We start from the raw sequence: 17,448 nt of genomic DNA, 5'->3' as shown, positions 1-17,448 counted from the left end.
TCCAAGGGGGTTGCAGGGGATCGCTGTTTGACTCCCTATACCCCAAACCTGCCACTAGACCTAACTAAACCTTGATTTCATTTAGGTACCTCAAATCTAGACCTCAACATTTGGTCTACACCTCAACAGGAAGACCAGTCCTCATGCTTTGCCCTGCCTTTCTTATATTCTGAGGTAGGTTTATACTCTTGAGATCCAGAGCTAGAATTTTAGACACATATACATCCTTACTTAGTTCCTCTCCATAGTCTGCTGTGGTGTGTGACTCTGAAATTTCCATGGCCATAAAGCAGAGGACAGTCAGAACAAGTTTGAGGAGATCATTGGGCAGAGAACTCCGGGCTTTTAAACAATTTTCATTATATTTTTGCTATGATGAATTAATAGAATGGTCAATATATGTTGATTGTCTATGTCCAACAAATGTGGGGATCATTGATTGGATTCAGATATGGAGTAGAATAGGATAAATTGATTTCTTGGTCTTTTAAATACATTCTTTTAAAAATTTTTAATAGCTTTTTATTTACAAGTTATATGCCTGGGTAATTTTACAGCATTGACAATTGCCAACCTTTTGTTCCAATTTTTCCTCTCCTTCCCCCAGATGTGGGAAAGATCCCTTTCTAGATTCCTACCCCCTCCTAGTGAATGTAATTACCCTTTAACTCACAAATCCTGGTCCCTTTGTATTCCAATAGAAGATCTGCACCTGTCTCAGCCCCATCCGGATCTGAGCCAACTTTGGGGCTACACCCAAAAGCTCCTTGAGCTAAATCTCCCATTATAAAAGGGCCACTCCGGGAGCCCCTCTTTGTAGAGATTCCAACATGGTCGCCATGTGAGGACCCTCTGTCCACTGAACCCTCTGTCTGGTGCCCTCCTTATCTCTACCTTCACCTATCTCCTTACTTCCAAAACCAGTAATAAACCTCTTTTATCAATCTAGCTCTCCACACAATAAATGCCTTTAGTGGGGACTGGTGCGCTAGTAGACCTCATTTACTGGCGTATCCTTGCGCCGAATCCAAGGGAGTTGCAGGGGAGCTTTGCTTGACTTTCTGTACCCTAAACCTGCCACTAGACCTCAACTAAACCCTAATTTTATTTAGGTACCCCAAATCTAGACCTCAACACCCCCATCCCCTCCCCTAGATGGCAGGATGATCAATACATGTTAAATATATTAAAGGATTACATTTTTTAAACCAATATTTCATATTATGTCCTAGATCAAGAACTCTTAGTCTGGAGTTAATGAAATATATATATATATTTCATTATGATTGAATTTGCATGAATGTTGCATAATGGACTTAAAAAGTCAGGAAGACCTGAGATCAAATGTGATTTCAGACTAGCTATGTGATCTAGCTTACTTCCTAAGATTGTAGTGAGGATCAAAAGAACTTTAAAGCACCATGTAAGCTGTTAATATTATTTTATATATTTAAGAATATTATCCTTAGAAGGGGGTCTATAGACTTCAAAGTATTGTAGAAGACATCCATTAAAAAAAAGATTAATAAACCCTCCTTTAGATCAATATTGAATTTTGCCAATGGCACCAGGGTAAGGAAGGGTAATAATCTAAGTTTTTGTAGACTGAGTGCCCCCTTATGGCCAGTGAGGAGGCTGAAACCTTTTATGAGGCTTTCTTTCACTAGAGAACCTGATGAGAAACTTTGGTTGTTGATTCAGAAAAGCACCATCTAGTGGACAATTCAAACATATTACACACTAAATAATATAACGCCACATATATACATATGTATGTACATATATGTATATATATTCTGTAGGCTAAAAGAAGGCAGCGTAAGTATGAGATGATTTAAAAAGGGACAGAAAGCTCAAAGGTGTCGAATTATTATTTTTTGTACTTAGTAGTATTTTTTTCCAATTACATGTAAAGATATTTTTCAACATTCATTTTTGTGAGATTTTGAATTCTAATTTTTTTCTCTTCCTTTCTTCCCTCCTCTATCCCCAAGACAGCAAGCAATCTCATATGAGGTATACATGGATATTAAACATATTTGTGTTGTGGAAGAATCAGAATTAAAGGGAAAACAATGAGAAAGAAAAAAACAAGTTTTTTTTTTTTAAAAGGTGAAAATAGAATGCTTCAATCTGCCCTCATACTCCACAGTTCTCTCTCTAGTTATAACTGGCATTTTCTATCCCAAGTCTATTGGAATCATCTTTAATCACTGTATTGCTGAAAAGAGCCAAATCCTTCACAATTGATTGTTACATAACCTTTTTGTTACTGTGTACAATGTTCTCCTGGTTCTGGTCACTTCATTCAACATTGGTTCAAAACAGGCTATTCTGAAATCAGCTTACTCTTCATTTCTTATCGAATAATAATGTTCCATTACTTTCATATACCTTAATTTATTCAGCCATTCCCCAATTGATGGTCATCCCCTCAATTTCTAGTTCCTTGCCACTATAAAAAGGGCTGCTGCAAACATTTTTGCACATTTGAATCCTTTTCTGTCTTTTGCAATCTCTTTGAAATACAGATACAGTAGTGAGATTGCTGAATCCAAGGACATTCATGATTAACTTGTCCTTTGGGAATAGTTCCAAAATGCTTTCCAGAATGGTTGGATCAGTTCACAACTCCACCATCAAATTATCTTTTAATATGAGTGTTTTGTGACTTGTAACAAGTCATTTCATGGGAGACTGATAATGATTGTCTTTGTATCTCAGGATCATTGCCCTTCTCCTTGTGGGATTTGGAATACTAAACTTGGAATCTGGAAGACCTGTATTTAAATCTGACCCTTAACACATCTTTGCTTTATGACCATGGGCAAGTCATTTTACCTCTCCATTTGTGTGTTTCTTTATCTGTACATTGAAGGTTACAAAATCTGTAGTAGCTATGTCATAGGTAAGAATCAGATGTGATGCTTGTAAAGAGTGATATTAATGCCACGGATTAGTACTTATCTCTCTGGGTCTTAGTTTTCTCATTTCTTAAATAAAAATGAAATGCCTTGTTATCAAATAAGATGATGAATTATGAGGTAGTTCAGGCCAATTCCAATAGACTTGTGATGGAGAAAGCCATCTGTATTCAAAGAGAGGGCTATGGGGATAGAACATGGATCACCACATAGTATTTTCACCTTTTTTGTTGTTTGCTTTCTTTTTTCTTTTCCCCCCTTTTTGTTCTGATTTTTCTTGTGCAGCATGATAAATGTGGAAATATATATGGAGGAATTTCACATGTTTAACATATATTGGATTATTTGACGTTTATGGGAGGGGAAAGGGGAAAAGGAAGGAGAGGAATTTGTAATGTGAGGTTTTACAGGTGTAAATGTTGAAAACTATCTTTGCATGCATTTTGAAAATAAAAAGCTATTATTAAATTTTTAAATGCTTTGTTATTCATTAAAAAACACATAAATATCAGTCTTTACAAGGATACTAAGATGTCATCTTCATCCTCATCCTCATTAATATGGTTTTCTTTCAATCTAGAATGTGAGCTCCCTGAAGGGGAAGGGTACCATATCTTATACTTTGTCATCCCCTGTTACTGTAGAACAGTTGAGCATTCAAGACTGGGCTGAGCATATAATAGTATCCAAGAAATAACCTATTGAATGAATAAATGAAGACTGGCCTTGGAATCCAGTTCCTTGGGTAGCTATGTGCACAGTGGATAGAGCACTAGTCCTGAAATCAGGAAGAATTGGAGTCTGGCCTCAGACACTTCCTAGCTGTGTGATTTTGGGCAAGTCAATCCTGTTTGCCTCAGTTTCCTCATCTGTAAAATGGTCTGGAGAAGGAAATGGAGGACCACTCTAGTATTTTTGCCAAGATAACACCAAATGGGGTCACAGAGTGGGACATGACCAAAAACTGCTATGGGACCAGAGGCAAGCTGTTTCTATCTCTGAGCCTGTTTCCTCATCTACAAAATGGGGATATTATATACTTAACCTGTTTCATATGGTTGTTATGAGAAAAGCCCAACATAAGCTAGGGAATATTGTAAAAATGCAAAAATGAGATGATTGTCTTTGTGCCTCAGGACCACTGCCCTTGTCCTTGTAGGTAATTTTAAAATCTTTTCTGGGCCTTGGCTTTTCCAAGGTGTAAATAGTTCCAAGAGAACTTATCCAGGCCCCTTTCCTATGCTCCAGCCTGGCTGATACCTTATTTAGTCTGGCTGGACTGCTCATGCTTTTCTTGGGAATGTCTATATATAGGGGAAGAAGCTGGTGCCATTTGCTGCTGTCCATCCTGCCCTCTCCTTGGCATTTGAATCCCCTGGTCCCTTCCCCACCCCCATCTCCCCTTACCCTCCGATCAGCTGCTGTAAGGGGCTCTCTTAACCCTCTTCATTTTTCTTTCCAACTGTCTTGTTCCCAGCTTGGGTGGGGACACGTTTTCTCAAATCAGAGGCTTGTCATGTTCCAGTCTCCTATGGCGGTGTAGGGATGATCGTGAAATTGTTAGGGCTGCTCTCTGGCTCTCAGCCTAGGGGAGGACTGATTTCTGATACCCCATAGCTCCAGTGTGATCTGGGAGAAGAAAACCCCTCTTGGGGTTTTCATTTTCTCTACTATAGAATAAGGAGGGTTGAACCAAATGATCTCTAAAATCCCTCTCAACTCTCACATTCTTTGCTCTGTTCTTTGTAGTGCTTTCCATTTCTGATGTGCTGAAGTTCACTTTTATCTCTATCATTCTCCCTCCCTAACTCCTCCTTAAAAACTACCAGCCATTACTAGTGTCCGGGAAGCCAACAACAGACTTCTATTCAGGCAAAAGAGAGGGATCCCTTACTTCTAGTGTCTTCTTCTTTCTCTCTCTAGGACAAAGTTCTTTTTGTCATTGCTTTATTCCTGTCTAGCCACAGTTATTCTTCTCATTGCTTGTTATGGCCCAGCTTGGGACAGATCAAGGGTCCAGTGTAAAGCTCTTGGAATGGGAGGAGGGGTGGGACCTCCCCATAAGGGTCTTGGAACATCAAGGCAGGCACCTGCTTGAAGGTTTAAGTTTACCCAGGGCGCCTTGGCTAAATTAGGTAATGGGATCAGACTTGGGGAGGAGCGGGTGTAACTAAACTCTGGAAGCTAATTGGATTTGGGAAGGCTGGGGTACAAGGTTGTCCAATCCCAGGGAGTGGGGGAGGGAGGAAAAGCAGGAGCCCCTACAAATATTGGGGACTGGGGTTGTGGTGAGCCTTTGGGTGTGGAGTGCAGAGGAATTTGGACTGAGCAGCAGTAGGGCAGTGTGCGTGACCAGTCACCATGGTAAGTAGGCCTCTCTTCCCCATCCCCTATCACCCTCCTGAAGGGAGAACCAACCCTCATCCCCTTCTCCTTGGACTTTGAGAAAACATGTCCCCACAAGAGGCCAGGAAGCCCAGGCAACCCAAGGCTGCTGGCCCAGATATGAGAGGCAATATGAGGTAGAGGAAAGCACAGATTTAGAATCCTCGGTACAAGTCTTGACTCAGCCACCAACTTACTTTGCCTCTACCTCTTCTTCCCCAACCCAAGTCATGAGAAGTGTTGGAATTGGAAATGAGGGATATAAGTTCATCCTTCAGCTTTGGCATCTACAACATGAGTGACTTCCTTCCTTTCTTCCTTCTTTCTCTGGAAGTTTTCTTGGAATGAGGGGTTAGTGGTCTCCTTTGACCACAGAAAAGAGAGGATCCTGGAGCATCTGCCACCTCCCATCTTCTACCTTTTTGGGGCATCAGGCAGCATGGATCTCTCTGTCCCAATTGCCTCCCTTTTAGCTTTTACTATTTTTATTCAAGGAATCCCAAAGACTTTGGGTCATCTTACAACTGAAGCTAGAGAGCAGAGAGACTGCCAAGGAATAGGAAGAAGGAGCCAGAGCCAGAGCACCTTCTCTGACCTTTGGACGAGGGTTCTGGGGTTTTTGCTAGAGAGGGAAGACTTGGATGAAGGGCACTAGGATCAAATTTCATCGCTGCTTATTCTTATTATTCTATTTCCCTAATCTACAAAACAGGGGACTAAAGTAGTGGACTCAGTTAGTCTTTAAGGTTATGTTCAGTTTTACACTCTACAAGCCTGTGAAAGAGGCATTCTTTAGTTTTCAGTATCTCCACCCCCATCACTACTCCCAGCCCCTCCCTTCTTGTTCCGCTATCCCTTCTTTGAGGAGTAACTAGAGCCTGGGTCCAGCTGTTCTCACAGCCTCGGCCTAAGAATAGCCAAGTCCTCTGGCCTGAGGTGGGACATGGCAGGGGGGAGGGGATGTGGAGAGATGGGAAGAGGTCCTATGTTCTCTCATGCTGGAAAGGAGCCCGTGGAGATTCTGGGTTTGGGCCATAAGGTTGGACTTTTCAAATCCCTTTCATAAGCAAGAGGAATATATTTAAAAATTCCTAGAGCCAGAAAGGACTTTGAAGATCATCTAGTTCATTTCCTTCATTTTTACAGATGAAGGAACTGAGGTCAGAGAAGGGAAGTAATTTGCCTACAGTACCACATAAAGTCAATGGCAGGATAGTCCAGTGTGGAAAGTCCTGGGTCATCTGTCTCCAGACTTCTCCAGACTGGACTCCAGATTCCAGACTGTGGGACTGGAGAAGTCTGGACACAGCTAACCTGGGACTTTCCCCACTGGATTACACTACCTCACAAAAACCTGGCAGGGATATGGGATCACCCTCATTTGGCAGAGGAATTGTCTGAGGTTCAGAAATGTTAAGCATTGTAAGCAGTTTCATATATTCCACTAAGGCAAGATGGGGTAGTTGATGGTGTACTGCAGTCCAAAGTCCTGGGCTCAAATTCCAACTCTTCCATACGCTTCTCTATGGCTTTGTTCAAATCACTTAATCCTTCAGGTCCTCAGTTTCCTTTTCAATAAAATAAGGGAGTTGGATCAAATGATCTCTAAGGCTCCTTTCATCTCTAATATTTTGTCCAACAGTTGGTGGCTGAGGTCTCTTATCTTCACTATCAGTTCTAATCTATATTGGGGCCCTCAGCCTGATGAAGGAGGAATGGTAGGGATGAGAACATCAGTTAGTTCCCTTTCTATTGTTTGCTATGTTAAGGAATAAGGATGGCCCCATGATAATACCCTATGTACCCTTTCTTCAACTAAGTCGTCTTAGTTTTTAAATGGCATTAGTCATGGGGAAATAGTAGTGGTGGTGAATTTTTATACAGATTCTCTACTCCTTGAACTTCAAAGACATGGCAGAACAGCATGTCAAATGCTACCTAATCAAGAAGAGTTTGAGCATAGAGAGAGATTGTATACCTGTTGTCCAAAGACTTGGTCTAACTACTAAGAAGAAATTTATCATCAAAAGATTGGCCACCAGATGGTGCTTTGGGGAGTGTGTGATGTGATGTGATGTGTGTGTGTGTGTGTGTGTGTGTGTGAGGGAGAGAGACAGACAGACAGACAGAGACAGAGACAGAGAGAGAGACAGAGACAAGAGAGAGAGACAGAGAGAGAGTCCTAGAGCTTAGATTTAGAAGGAACCTCAGAGACTATCTGGACCAGTCTCCTCATTAGGGACCCTGAAAGTGAACGACCTGTCCAAGATTATGTGAATAGTAAAATAGGAACCCAACCGCTGTTTAACAGCGGGGGAGCGCTTGGCTCTCTCCAAGCTTAGCCCCCTCCTGGGGGTCCCCTTTCCCCTCTTCTCTTTCCCTTTCCCTTCCCTGAGACCTGGTACCGTACCTGACTTCTCTTATGTGTTGCAGACGGACCAGCAGGCAGAAGCCCGGTCCTTCCTCAGCGAGGAAATGATCGCTGGTGAGTATGTATTTTTGTGGGCAGGGGCAGGGGAGTGGACTTAGGGCTCTTGGCAAGTCATCCTTGTCATTCCTCTGCCTCTCCCTCTCAGAGTTCAAAGCCGCCTTCGACATGTTTGATGCTGATGGTGGCGGTGACATCAGCACCAAGGAGCTGGGCACAGTGATGCGGATGCTGGGCCAGACCCCCACCAAGGAGGAGTTGGACGCCATCATAGAGGAGGTGGATGAAGATGGTGAGCTGGGAGTTGCGGCCAGCTGGGAGGGGAGGGCGGCCGCTTCTGGGCAGGGCCTCTAAGGCTCCCTCTCCCCACCCAGGCAGCGGCACCATCGACTTTGAAGAGTTCTTGGTCATGATGGTGCGGCAGATGAAGGAGGATGCGAAGGGAAAGAGTGAGGAGGAGCTGGCCGAGTGTTTCCGTATCTTTGACAAGTCAGTCCTGGTGCCCGCGGGGCTGATTCCCGGGAAAGTGTGTGTGTGGGGGGCGGCGATGAGCTGCTCCAGCAATCTCGGAGTTCGGACTCGGCCCCAGGGGGGCTGGGAAGCTTTGCGTGTGTGGGTGTGGCGAGGGGCTGGGGAGAAGGGTTGGAGAGGAAGTAATCCCGACTGGGCCCCGTGATCGGCCCCTGTTCTCCGGTCTTGGGGGATGTGAGCTAAAGGATCTGTAAGGACCCTTTCCACACTGGTTCCTTAGGCTCATTGCAGCGCCTATGTGGGGCAGTCTTTTCTTGAGGGGCTACCTGAAAAGTGCCTAGTCTCTTCCCTTCCCCTCTCCCCAGGAATGCTGATGGCTATATTGATGCTGAAGAGCTAGTGGAGATCTTCCGGGCTTCAGGAGAGCACGTGACTGACGAAGAGATTGAGTCCTTAATGAAGGATGGAGACAAAAACAATGATGGACGAATTGACTTTGACGGTGAGTGCGGAAGATGCTGCTGGAAGAGTGGGTGGGCCTTGGGGAGAGGAGAAGTTGGGGAGGGGGGCATGAATAGGCACGCTCTGTGGGAAGGGGCTTTTGGAGGAGCCTTGGCAAGGGATGGGGAGCTCCGAGACCCTGCTACCGATCCTAGTCCAGCCTCCCAACTTGCTATATGGCGTTGGATGAGTCCTTTTCTTTTTTTGCAAAGTGAGAAGTTTGACTTTATTTCTAAGGTCCCTTCCAGATGTGATATACTGTAACATATATAAACAAACTTTTTCACTAAGCACTAAAGCAGAGGTGGCACTTTGTCCTGATGTAGAGATGCAAAAATGTAAATAATCTTGTTCCTGTTCCAAGGAGCTTCCAGTGTAGAAATGGGTGCCAGAGGGTGTTGTGTCAAGGTATCTGAAGCTAATGTGAGCCTTGAGCTGGTCACTGCCACTTACTAGCTAAGCACCCTAAGTTAGCAAATAACTTAATTTTTCTATCAATTGAAGGACCTCGGTCTCGGAATTCCTTTCCAGGTCTTAATTCCATGGATCAATAAGCCTGAATAAGCCAGGCCTGTGTGGGACGTGGGGTCCAGATGTGGTCCCCATCTCCCTATCTCTTTTCTGATTCCTCTCCTCCCTTTATCCTTGCAGAGTTCCTGAAGATGATGGAGGGTGTGCAGTAAGAATCCAGCACAGCTCAGTCTTGTATTGCCCCACCCTACTCTTCACACCCAAGGGTTCACTTTGAAATTCAACTGGCTTCTGTCCCCCTGAAACCATCCAGGATTGTCACCCTGTTCTGCCCTCTGCTGCCCCATCCCTCCCTAATTGTAATATTACCCCTCTTCTCCCTCCCCCTCTCTCCTTTTCCTGGGCCAGGAATGTGTAAATGTCACTAATAAAGGAAAAAAAAAAAAACTCAAATGAACTGGGCCTCAGTGTCTGGGCTGCTCGATCATCTAGATGTAGAGCACTGGGCTTATATGACAATCTTTAGTCTTGAAAGGTTGTTGTGAGGATAATGTAAAGTCCTTTGCAAACCCTAAAAGCTTTGTTTCTAAATAGTACTGCAACTTAGGTTTGGTGCGAAGGAAAAAAACCTTAGTGATTTAAGCCATCTCAAAGTCTGACCTTGGGCATTCCAAAGTGGAAGGGCCATTTCAGGAGATCAGGGGTTCTCTTCTTTAAAGTCTTCATATAAGACCGAGATAATCTTATCTGTAGGAGCTTGTGGAGGGCAGTCTAGTTCCGATTGGGGAAGGGGGGCGGATTGCTCATACAGCGAGGGTTATGTCTGTGCTTCTCTGGTGGTCATACAGTTGGTGTGAGAGGCGAGGATCAAACCCAAGAGGGCTGGGGTAGCGGGAAGGTGGAAAAAGGGCAAAGCTGGCTAGTCAGACCACGCAGCTAGCGTAGAGGGAGCTGGTGGGCCGGAGCTTTCGGGCTGTCTCCGCCTTCTCCGGGTCCCGGAGGGGTGGGGAGGGGGGTGGCCGCTGGCAAGGGCGGAGGCTGGAAGAGAAAGAGCCGGAGCTCTGCTACTCCAGGCTGCGGCCAGGGCCGAGATCGCCCAAACCGAGGGAGGCATGCGGGGCGCGGGGCCGGGGGAGAGGGCCCGGGAAGCCCGGGAGGCTGTGGCTGAGTGCCGGGCGGCGTACGAAGCGCTCAACAGGTTCACTGCCAGCTACAGGCAGTTGGTGCTTGGAGTGGGCAGCTCGGCCGACGGGAGGAGGCTGCGCCGGGCTCTGGAGGAGAGCGGCCGCCGGGGCTTCGAGTTGAGTCTGGGTGAGCAGACAGGGTACCGAGTGGAGGGGAGGGGAGAGGGGGGCCGGGGACCGGAGGCGGTGCTTATGGAAGGGGCAGGAGTCCGCTAGGCGGGGGAAGGCCGGGGGCTTCCAAGCCGCAGAGTGGGAAGAGCACTGCGTTTGGAGCAGACACCGAGTTCGAATTCCGCTTCTGCTTTATTGCCCGGCATTCCTTTCTGTAAAGGGAGGTGGGCAAGTGGCCCTCTGAGGCTATCTGGTCACATTTGCTCTAGATTCCAGGACCTAAGGAATTATTTCAACCTATCAAAGTGGGGCCCGGAGCTCTTAGTTCTCACTGTAGCCACTGAGATCTAATGCCCCGTTTGTTCTCCCCTGTGGCTGCCCCTGTTCTTTGCCTTCTTTCCCTACCCCCAATAGGCCTTCGGAACCAGCTTTTGGCTGAACTCACAGAACCAGGGGGCAGACAGGAGGAAGAGGTGAAGATGGAGCTGGAGCGGATCTGGGTGCTCTGTTTATCTGCCCTGGAAATTTTCCTGCAGGATCTGGGTCGGGCCCATGACCTCAGCAGGATTTTTCCCCTGCCATCTCCAACCTCAGGGACCCAGTTGGTCAATACTGGGGTTATATCCTTTGGGCCCAAGGGCTGGAGTCTGAGACGGCCCAGTGGGAAGACCTCTGAAAGAGCTGGGGAGCTACCTGAAGAACTGGCCCAATGGGGACAACGCCTGGAAGAGATGCTTTTGGAGATGGAGACCAAGGTCAATGTACCTGTGTGGAGTGTGGAGGCCACAGTGGGAGATCCTGAAGCATTAGAGCACAGCCCTGAGAGCTCAGCTGGGAGGAGTCCTCGGGGATGCTGTGCCCGGGGTCCCGACAGGCTTCAATCTCACTGTATAGTAGCATGAAGCTGAATGTAGGCCTACTACAGGGACATCTCTCCCCTTTCCCCTTGAGAGGTCAGCAGATGTCAGTCTTCTACACCAGGGAACCACTTCAATGTAACCTAAGTCATGTTCTTTCCCAGTTCAAATTCCAGGAAGGCAAAGCAGGGGACATTATAAGAGAGAACTAAGTCTCAAAATAAGGCTCAAGTGCAACTACAAATATAAAACAGCTGGAAGGTAGGATAATAATGAAGAAACAAAACTACATTGAAAAAGGCCCAATTTCTGGGCCTACTGATTTAGCTATGTCTAGCTCTCCATTTTCCCATCTGTGACAGAAGAGTGGTTTGGATCCAGTTCCAGGATTGCTTCTAATTCAAAACATTCCATGGCCTATGTTCTAATGTCCTATCTAGCTCTAACATTGTACAATGCTTGCTAGAGAGACTAGCTCAGACCCCAGGGAATTGTTTCCGCTAGAATGAGGCTCAGCTTACAGCTCATCAGTTCCCCATCCTTCCTCCAGAGAGCCAAACAACACAGCAACAGCTTTAAAAAAAAAAAAAAAAACCAACAACAACAACCCAAAATTTATTTATACATTAATGTTGAGGGCTAGTTTAGAGTTTTAAGAGGAAAAAAAAGAAGAGTCTATGATACAGAGTCCTGTACAGAAGAAAAGAGATAGAAGACATTAAGAGGAAAGGAAAAAGATATACACACACACACATACACACAAGAAGAAGGGAAGGCAGACTGGGCAGCCAGGGTCAGGGCTCTTGGCTAGTCACCTGCTTCATGTAGGTTTCCAGCAGGTACTTTTTAAAGGCTGGGAAGAGAAGATAAATAGGTAAGCAACTGGCCTGGGGGTTTCCAGGGACATGCCAGTGTTTTGGCAAAACCCCAAAGGGTTAACATTAAGTCTAATAATTTTAGAAAATGAGATAGCCTGCCTTTAACTTTTTTTCTCCCATTTCTTCTTTGATCCTAGATCACCCCTTTTCCCTCTAATCATCTCTAGGGGAAGTGCTTTTGCTCCAAATCTGGCAAAATAGAAGCTAGCAGAATTCATTCTCTTCCTAACTAAACTCCAATATTTGTTCCCATACACAGAAAGCTCCCTCTGCTAAGGTTCCTTCTATTCCATTCACTTAAGAACATATTTTAGTTAAAAGCTCTCTTGGGACTTTTACAATAACTACTCTTTGAATATCACTATGGTGAGATTTATCATTTTACCCAAGGCACTATTTGCCTAAATGTTCTCAAGGACAAAGAGTTTAATCTGTACAGGACAGAATTTTTCATTTTAAATCATCTAAGGAAAAATTTGTTGTTCTTGTTTTAGCAGAGGATTTACCTGTGGGGTTTGTCCAAAGTTCAGCAGCATGTGTGTTCAACGGGCTATCAATGTTGGGTTCTGTAGGTGGAGACAACATGTTAGGAAGGAAGTCCAGAAAAACAACTGTCTAGGAAATTGAAGCTCTGTAAAAATCAAGTTCAGAAGTGTAGTAATGGTTAAGCTAGATGGCTTCCTACAATCTGCGTGCTACAGTCCTTTCTGGACTCGACATTCTGCAAGTTAAAAGAGGGTGAAAGGAGAGTAAAGGGTAATAATCTTAAACCTCAGAGGGAAGATGAGGGGTGAACTGGGAAAGAGAAGAAATCCTAAAGAGACAATAGGCATTACCTCCCAGCAGGCTCTGGATGGATAGCAGGATCGTCCTGACATCATACAGAGCTGACCACTTGTCCTTGAGGATGTCCAAACAGATATTGCCTTGGGTGTCCACATTAGGATGGTAACAAGGTGTGACAAATTTCACAGTGGGAGCATTATATGGGTAACCGCTGGGAAACTCCAAGGACAGCTTGTACCTTAGGTCTTCATATACCTGAGGAAGAAACCCCCGAATAAATCAGTGAGTGGAACACGATTGAGCTTGAGGGGACATCTAAGCTACATAAGGCACTTTGGTTCAAAGGGAAAAAAGAGAAGAGTCAAAGTGCCTGAATTTTAGTCTCTCTTTTGCCCTGGTATACAGGCAAGTCTGTACTTCAGTTCTTTATCTACACAACGTAGTGTTATCACCATTTGCCCTACCTGGTTCACTGGACGTTAGAGATGATCAATCTAGTCAAAAGATGTGAAAGCCTAGAATTGCCAATATAAGATCATCGATTTTGGGGAGTGGGGTTTTTCCCTCTGCCCCTTAAGGTTTTCCTCTCCCCAATCCCTTAGTTCAGCTGTACAAAGCAGACCCCGCAGGTCGCACCCATTTCCATCCTAGATGCTCACCGTCCCAGCCGCCCCATGGATAGTCCCGACCCATTTGAAGAGATTGTCCGACTCTGGGAAGGCAGAGATTCCTTTGTCCCCCGACATCTGCAGAGGAAGAATGAGCGTTTTCTGGGGTGGGGGCCGAGTGTGTGGCCTTAGGTGACCCCTAAGCTCCCTGACCTTGCATCTCTGCCCGGGAGGGGGAATACGCGGGGGAAGAGGGCCGCAGCCCAAGGCCGTACTGTTTTGATTATAACCGACCCCAATAAAACACAACCTGGCCATTCGGGTTTGGCTTTCTGGGGGAGGGAGAGGGGACGCGGCGCTGGGGGGGCGAGGTCCGGCAACCGGTGCTCTGGGGGAGGCTAATGGTTGGAGGCGGAGCAGTAGAACTCCCACTCTTTCCGGGCGCCCTCTGTAAGAGGCACAACGCGGGGCTCTGGGACCCGAGCTGGCTTTTCCGCCCAGTCCCTGCCTCGAGGGAGGGAGAAGGGCTGAGCTGCCGGCGGGGGGCCGGCGGCCGGGGCTGACCCCGTGAGACCCGAGCGCCTACTCACCATCAGGGTCATCAGCTCCTGCTGTAGCCTGCAGAGAAGGGGCGGGGGGGTCGGTTACTGCGGGTTAGGGGCAGCCGGCCCTCCCCCCGCCCCTCCCCCGACTCCGTCCCCAGCTGCCCCCCTCCCGCCGCAGGGCTCCCCGGCCCCCCGGCTTCCCCGGCTCCCCCGGCTCCCCGGCCCCGAGCTCCGGGCGCTCTCACCTCTTGCCCACAGACCCGCGAGCCGCGCCCGCCCCGGGCTCGGTCCCCTTACGGGAGGCGGCGGCGGCGCTGGCAGCGGCGGGGTCGCGGTTCTGAGAAGCCATGGGGGACCGGAGATAAAGGAAGAAACTCCCGGGCGGCAACTGCGGGGCTCCAGGCCCGCCGCCCGCGTTTGAATTGTAACCCTCCCGCGGTATCAACCAATCGGGGGCACGCTTGGGTTTGATCCAGCCAATGGATCACGCCGACGGGCCTCGTAACCTAGAAACTCGTAAACCCACCCAACTAGAACAACAGGACTGGCCGGCAGAGGCTCGTTCCTGAGAAGACGATTGGTTGCTGGAACTGCCCATTAAGTAACGAATTTGTAGATGATTGGTGGCCTTCGGGGAACGCGATCCTTAAAGGGCTACTGAAAAGTACACGTGGGAAAGCTGTGAATTCAAACAAGTCCAGCCGGGACGCTTCCTGGGGTTGGGCTCCCAAGTCTACCGCGAGAAGCTGGAGTAAAGGAACTGGGAAGATCCGTTCCAAGGCCTAAGTGGTCATCCAAGGCTGCGTGCTCAGCGGGCGCAGACCACCGTCCACCCGAAATCGCTACTAATTCTGGAGAGGGCCGGGGCCCCCGGGGGGTTGCGGGGGTGGGGGAGGAAGAAAGCCCGGCTCAGCCCTCCCCGTTCTAGGTATGCTCACTCGGCAGCGCCAGAGCCTGGAACTCCCAACAGAACGGGGCGTCTTGTATCATGTCCCACCTGTTCCATGGGAGACACTGGCCTCCTTGCTGTTCTCCGGAGAAGGCGGTCCATGTCGGCTCCGGATTTTTTTTTTTTTGGCTGTCCCGTTATTCGTGAAATTCTCTCTCCCTCCTCGTCAAGGCCCCCAGGCTTCCTTTAAGTCTCACCTTCTACGGGAGGCGTTTCCAAATCCCTCTGTAGTAGTGCCTTCTCTCTGATTACCTACACTTTATCCGGTACTTATAGTTTATTTGCACATAGCTGTTTGCAAGGGGTCTCTCCCTTTAGATCGAGTGGCATTCTTAACATTTGGAAAAGTCCCAACACTTCCATTTGCCAGAGTTGTGATTCCTAGAGTTTACGCTGGAGAGCACTGCATGATACTGGATAATGCTGAAACTGGAGTCGGAAGACTCGGCTTCCTATTCTGCCTTATTTACTCACAAGCTATGTAATCCGTGATATGTCTGAATTTTTCTCATCTGTAAACTGTCAATCACACTACTTCACAGGAGTTGTGAGAAAAGTGCCTTACAAATCTTAAAAAAGAATTATGTAAATACGCATTGAGATTTTACGGATCCCCGACCATTGCAGAAGGGTAGTTGTAAGGGACCACTCATCAACTCACTGCGTAGCCAAAAACAAAACAAAACAAAACAAAAAAACAAAACTATCTTTTGCTCATTTGAATTCCTTTTGAAGAATTCTAGTGATAGGTAGGTAACTCATCTTACAGATGAGAACACTAAATGAAGTCCAAAAGGAAGATAACTTATCCAGTTATATAGTCAGTTAATGGCAGGAGTAAACTGTTTCTCATCTACTATCTATATTCAGTATATTTAGGGTCATCCTGTAGAAGCACTGAACATCATACTTAAAAGGGACTTATCATCCAAACTAATCGCATATAGATGGGAACAAGTGACTTGTCAAATGACACACATACACAATAAACTGCCAAGAATGGAATCTGGGTGTCCTTCTGTGGTGATTCTCTGAAGCTGATTTAGTAAACAGAAAATTTACTTTGAACTAGGTTTCCAGAAATAAGGATAAGATCAGGTTTTGTCTTTCTAGTTCCCGGACTCTTTTTCAGAGCTTCTTTTTGGGCACAAACCAGCCTTTATTACACAAGTTCAAGAAGAGGTTATGAAGGGGGTGAGGCACATTTAGAACAGAGAGTCAAAGATGGAGCCCTGGGGGAGGCAGGAAGAACAGAGCCTGTCACCTGTGTCTGCTCTAGACAGGGTTGATCTTGTTTTCTGAGCCTTGGTTCAAGACACATACTAAAATGAAGTTACAGGAGATAGTTTTAGCAAAGCATCATGAGGTGACCCAAGTTACACATCCAACCAAAGTTGGGGGCTGGGATTCCCCTTAGATTAGTGGCACATCCTTTTAGGACTGCATAGAGTTTGATAAATTCCATCCCATGCATTTCACCTCTTATGAAATATTCTTGTAGTTAAGTCTGTGCTAAAGAATTCATTGCCTCTAATTTCTTGTACTTTGCTAATTTTTTTTTAACATGCATCCAATTTGTAGGCTGCTTACTCCTCAAAGTGATCTGCTGATCAGGCTGAAGTGCTATTTCTGGTTTAAGTCCTTTAGGTTTCTACTTATGTCTAATGCAATATCTTTCAGTTCTAGATATTTCAGGTGTTAGATTGTTCATATTTCCCAAAAGTTTTGTGTCTTCACTGGTGGCTGTTAGCCATGTGGCCATTTGGGAGAACATCTCTTGGCACAGTCATGTCCATGGCCTCCTTGGCTGCCTCCATCACTGCACTGTCTAGGCCACAGAGTGAGGAAGGAAAAAGGATGGTGATAGAAAAGGGGCTCATACCTCTTTATAAAGGGAACATCTCATCTTCATTTACCACTTCTAAAACACAGAATCTCCCTCTTGTTAGAATGTGGGGCAGCCCATCAAGTTCCTGCATCTGGATGTCCTATGTCTGTCCTCTATTGGAAGATTTAGAAATCAACTGTTTGTCCAATGTCTGGGGTATATAGGTTACAAAGGGTTGCCGAGGTAAGAAAGCACACCATTTGCCCTCCCTCTTGAGCCTGAATTCTTATAGAAGTGAGAAGAGACAAAGTAGGCCATGCCTTATTGCAGTTTGGAACAGTGCAAAAAGCATAAGATATCTGAGCCAGGATGTGTGAGCCCCATTTAGCACTTTCAAGTTGTTTTTCCAAGCCTGTTTCCTCATCTGTAAAATGGAAATACATGCTACTTGTACTATCTACTGCACAAAGGATATTCAACCTGACACAGCTCTTGACTTTTCTATGTCTTAATTTGATTTGA

At 46.2% G+C, this 17,448-nt stretch overlaps 3 protein-coding genes across 3 annotated transcripts; 2 read left to right on the top strand and 1 right to left on the bottom strand.

The window, feature by feature from the left end:
- Window positions 1-5,229: 5,229 nt before the first annotated feature.
- Window positions 5,230-9,627, top strand: TNNC2 (troponin C2, fast skeletal type). The gene is made up of 6 exons (XM_003759008.3): window positions 5,230-5,288; window positions 7,743-7,794; window positions 7,886-8,029; window positions 8,112-8,226; window positions 8,574-8,710; window positions 9,361-9,627. The coding sequence occupies exons 1-6, from the start codon at window positions 5,286-5,288 to the stop codon at window positions 9,390-9,392; spliced, it is 483 nt and encodes a 160-aa protein (XP_003759056.2). The 5' UTR covers window positions 5,230-5,285; the 3' UTR covers window positions 9,393-9,627.
- Window positions 9,628-10,206: 579 nt separating this feature from the next.
- Window positions 10,207-11,936, top strand: LOC100915128 (regulator of G-protein signaling 9-binding protein-like). Its single transcript, XM_003759009.3, has 2 exons — window positions 10,207-10,491; window positions 10,890-11,936. The coding sequence occupies exons 1-2, from the start codon at window positions 10,293-10,295 to the stop codon at window positions 11,375-11,377; spliced, it is 687 nt and encodes a 228-aa protein (XP_003759057.1). The 5' UTR covers window positions 10,207-10,292; the 3' UTR covers window positions 11,378-11,936.
- Window positions 11,931-14,580, bottom strand: UBE2C (ubiquitin conjugating enzyme E2 C). The gene is made up of 6 exons (XM_031954572.1): window positions 14,395-14,580; window positions 14,195-14,222; window positions 13,656-13,742; window positions 13,047-13,251; window positions 12,717-12,776; window positions 11,931-12,185 (listed from the first exon to the last, which is right to left on the bottom strand). The coding sequence occupies exons 1-6, from the start codon at window positions 14,496-14,498 to the stop codon at window positions 12,127-12,129; spliced, it is 543 nt and encodes a 180-aa protein (XP_031810432.1). The 5' UTR covers window positions 14,499-14,580; the 3' UTR covers window positions 11,931-12,126.
- Between the last annotated feature and the right edge of the window lie 2,868 nt (window positions 14,581-17,448).

Source organism: Sarcophilus harrisii, chromosome 2, assembly GCF_902635505.1.
Source record: "Sarcophilus harrisii chromosome 2, mSarHar1.11, whole genome shotgun sequence".
NCBI classification, from domain to species: domain Eukaryota; kingdom Metazoa; phylum Chordata; class Mammalia; order Dasyuromorphia; family Dasyuridae; genus Sarcophilus; species Sarcophilus harrisii.
Note: the sequence above shows the minus strand (reverse complement) of the source record. Positions and strands in the feature narration are given on the sequence as shown.

What these genes read in the sequence shown, in the direction of transcription:
- UBE2C (XM_031954572.1), bottom strand. Translation starts at nt 14,498, where the DNA reads ATGGCTTCTCAGAACCGCGACCCCGCCGCTGCCAGCGCCGCCGCCGCC. An exon ending in CGCGGGTCTGTGGGCAAGAG is followed by an intron (nt 14,223 to 14,394) that starts GTGAGAGCGCCC and finishes CCTTCTCTGCAG; the next exon opens with GCTACAGCAGGAGCTGATGA. An exon ending in CATCCAGAGCCTGCTGGGAG is followed by an intron (nt 12,777 to 13,046) that starts GTAATGCCTATT and finishes CTCCACCTACAG; the next exon opens with AACCCAACATTGATAGCCCG.
- LOC100915128 (XM_003759009.3), top strand. Translation starts at nt 10,293, where the DNA reads ATGCGGGGCGCGGGGCCGGGGGAGAGGGCCCGGGAAGCCCGGGAGGCT. An exon ending in GGGCTTCGAGTTGAGTCTGG is followed by an intron (nt 10,492 to 10,889) that starts GTGAGCAGACAG and finishes TACCCCCAATAG; the next exon opens with GCCTTCGGAACCAGCTTTTG.
- TNNC2 (XM_003759008.3), top strand. An exon ending in AGAGGAGGTGGATGAAGATG is followed by an intron (nt 8,030 to 8,111) that starts GTGAGCTGGGAG and finishes CTCCCCACCCAG; the next exon opens with GCAGCGGCACCATCGACTTT. An exon ending in TGTTTCCGTATCTTTGACAA is followed by an intron (nt 8,227 to 8,573) that starts GTCAGTCCTGGT and finishes CCCTCTCCCCAG; the next exon opens with GAATGCTGATGGCTATATTG.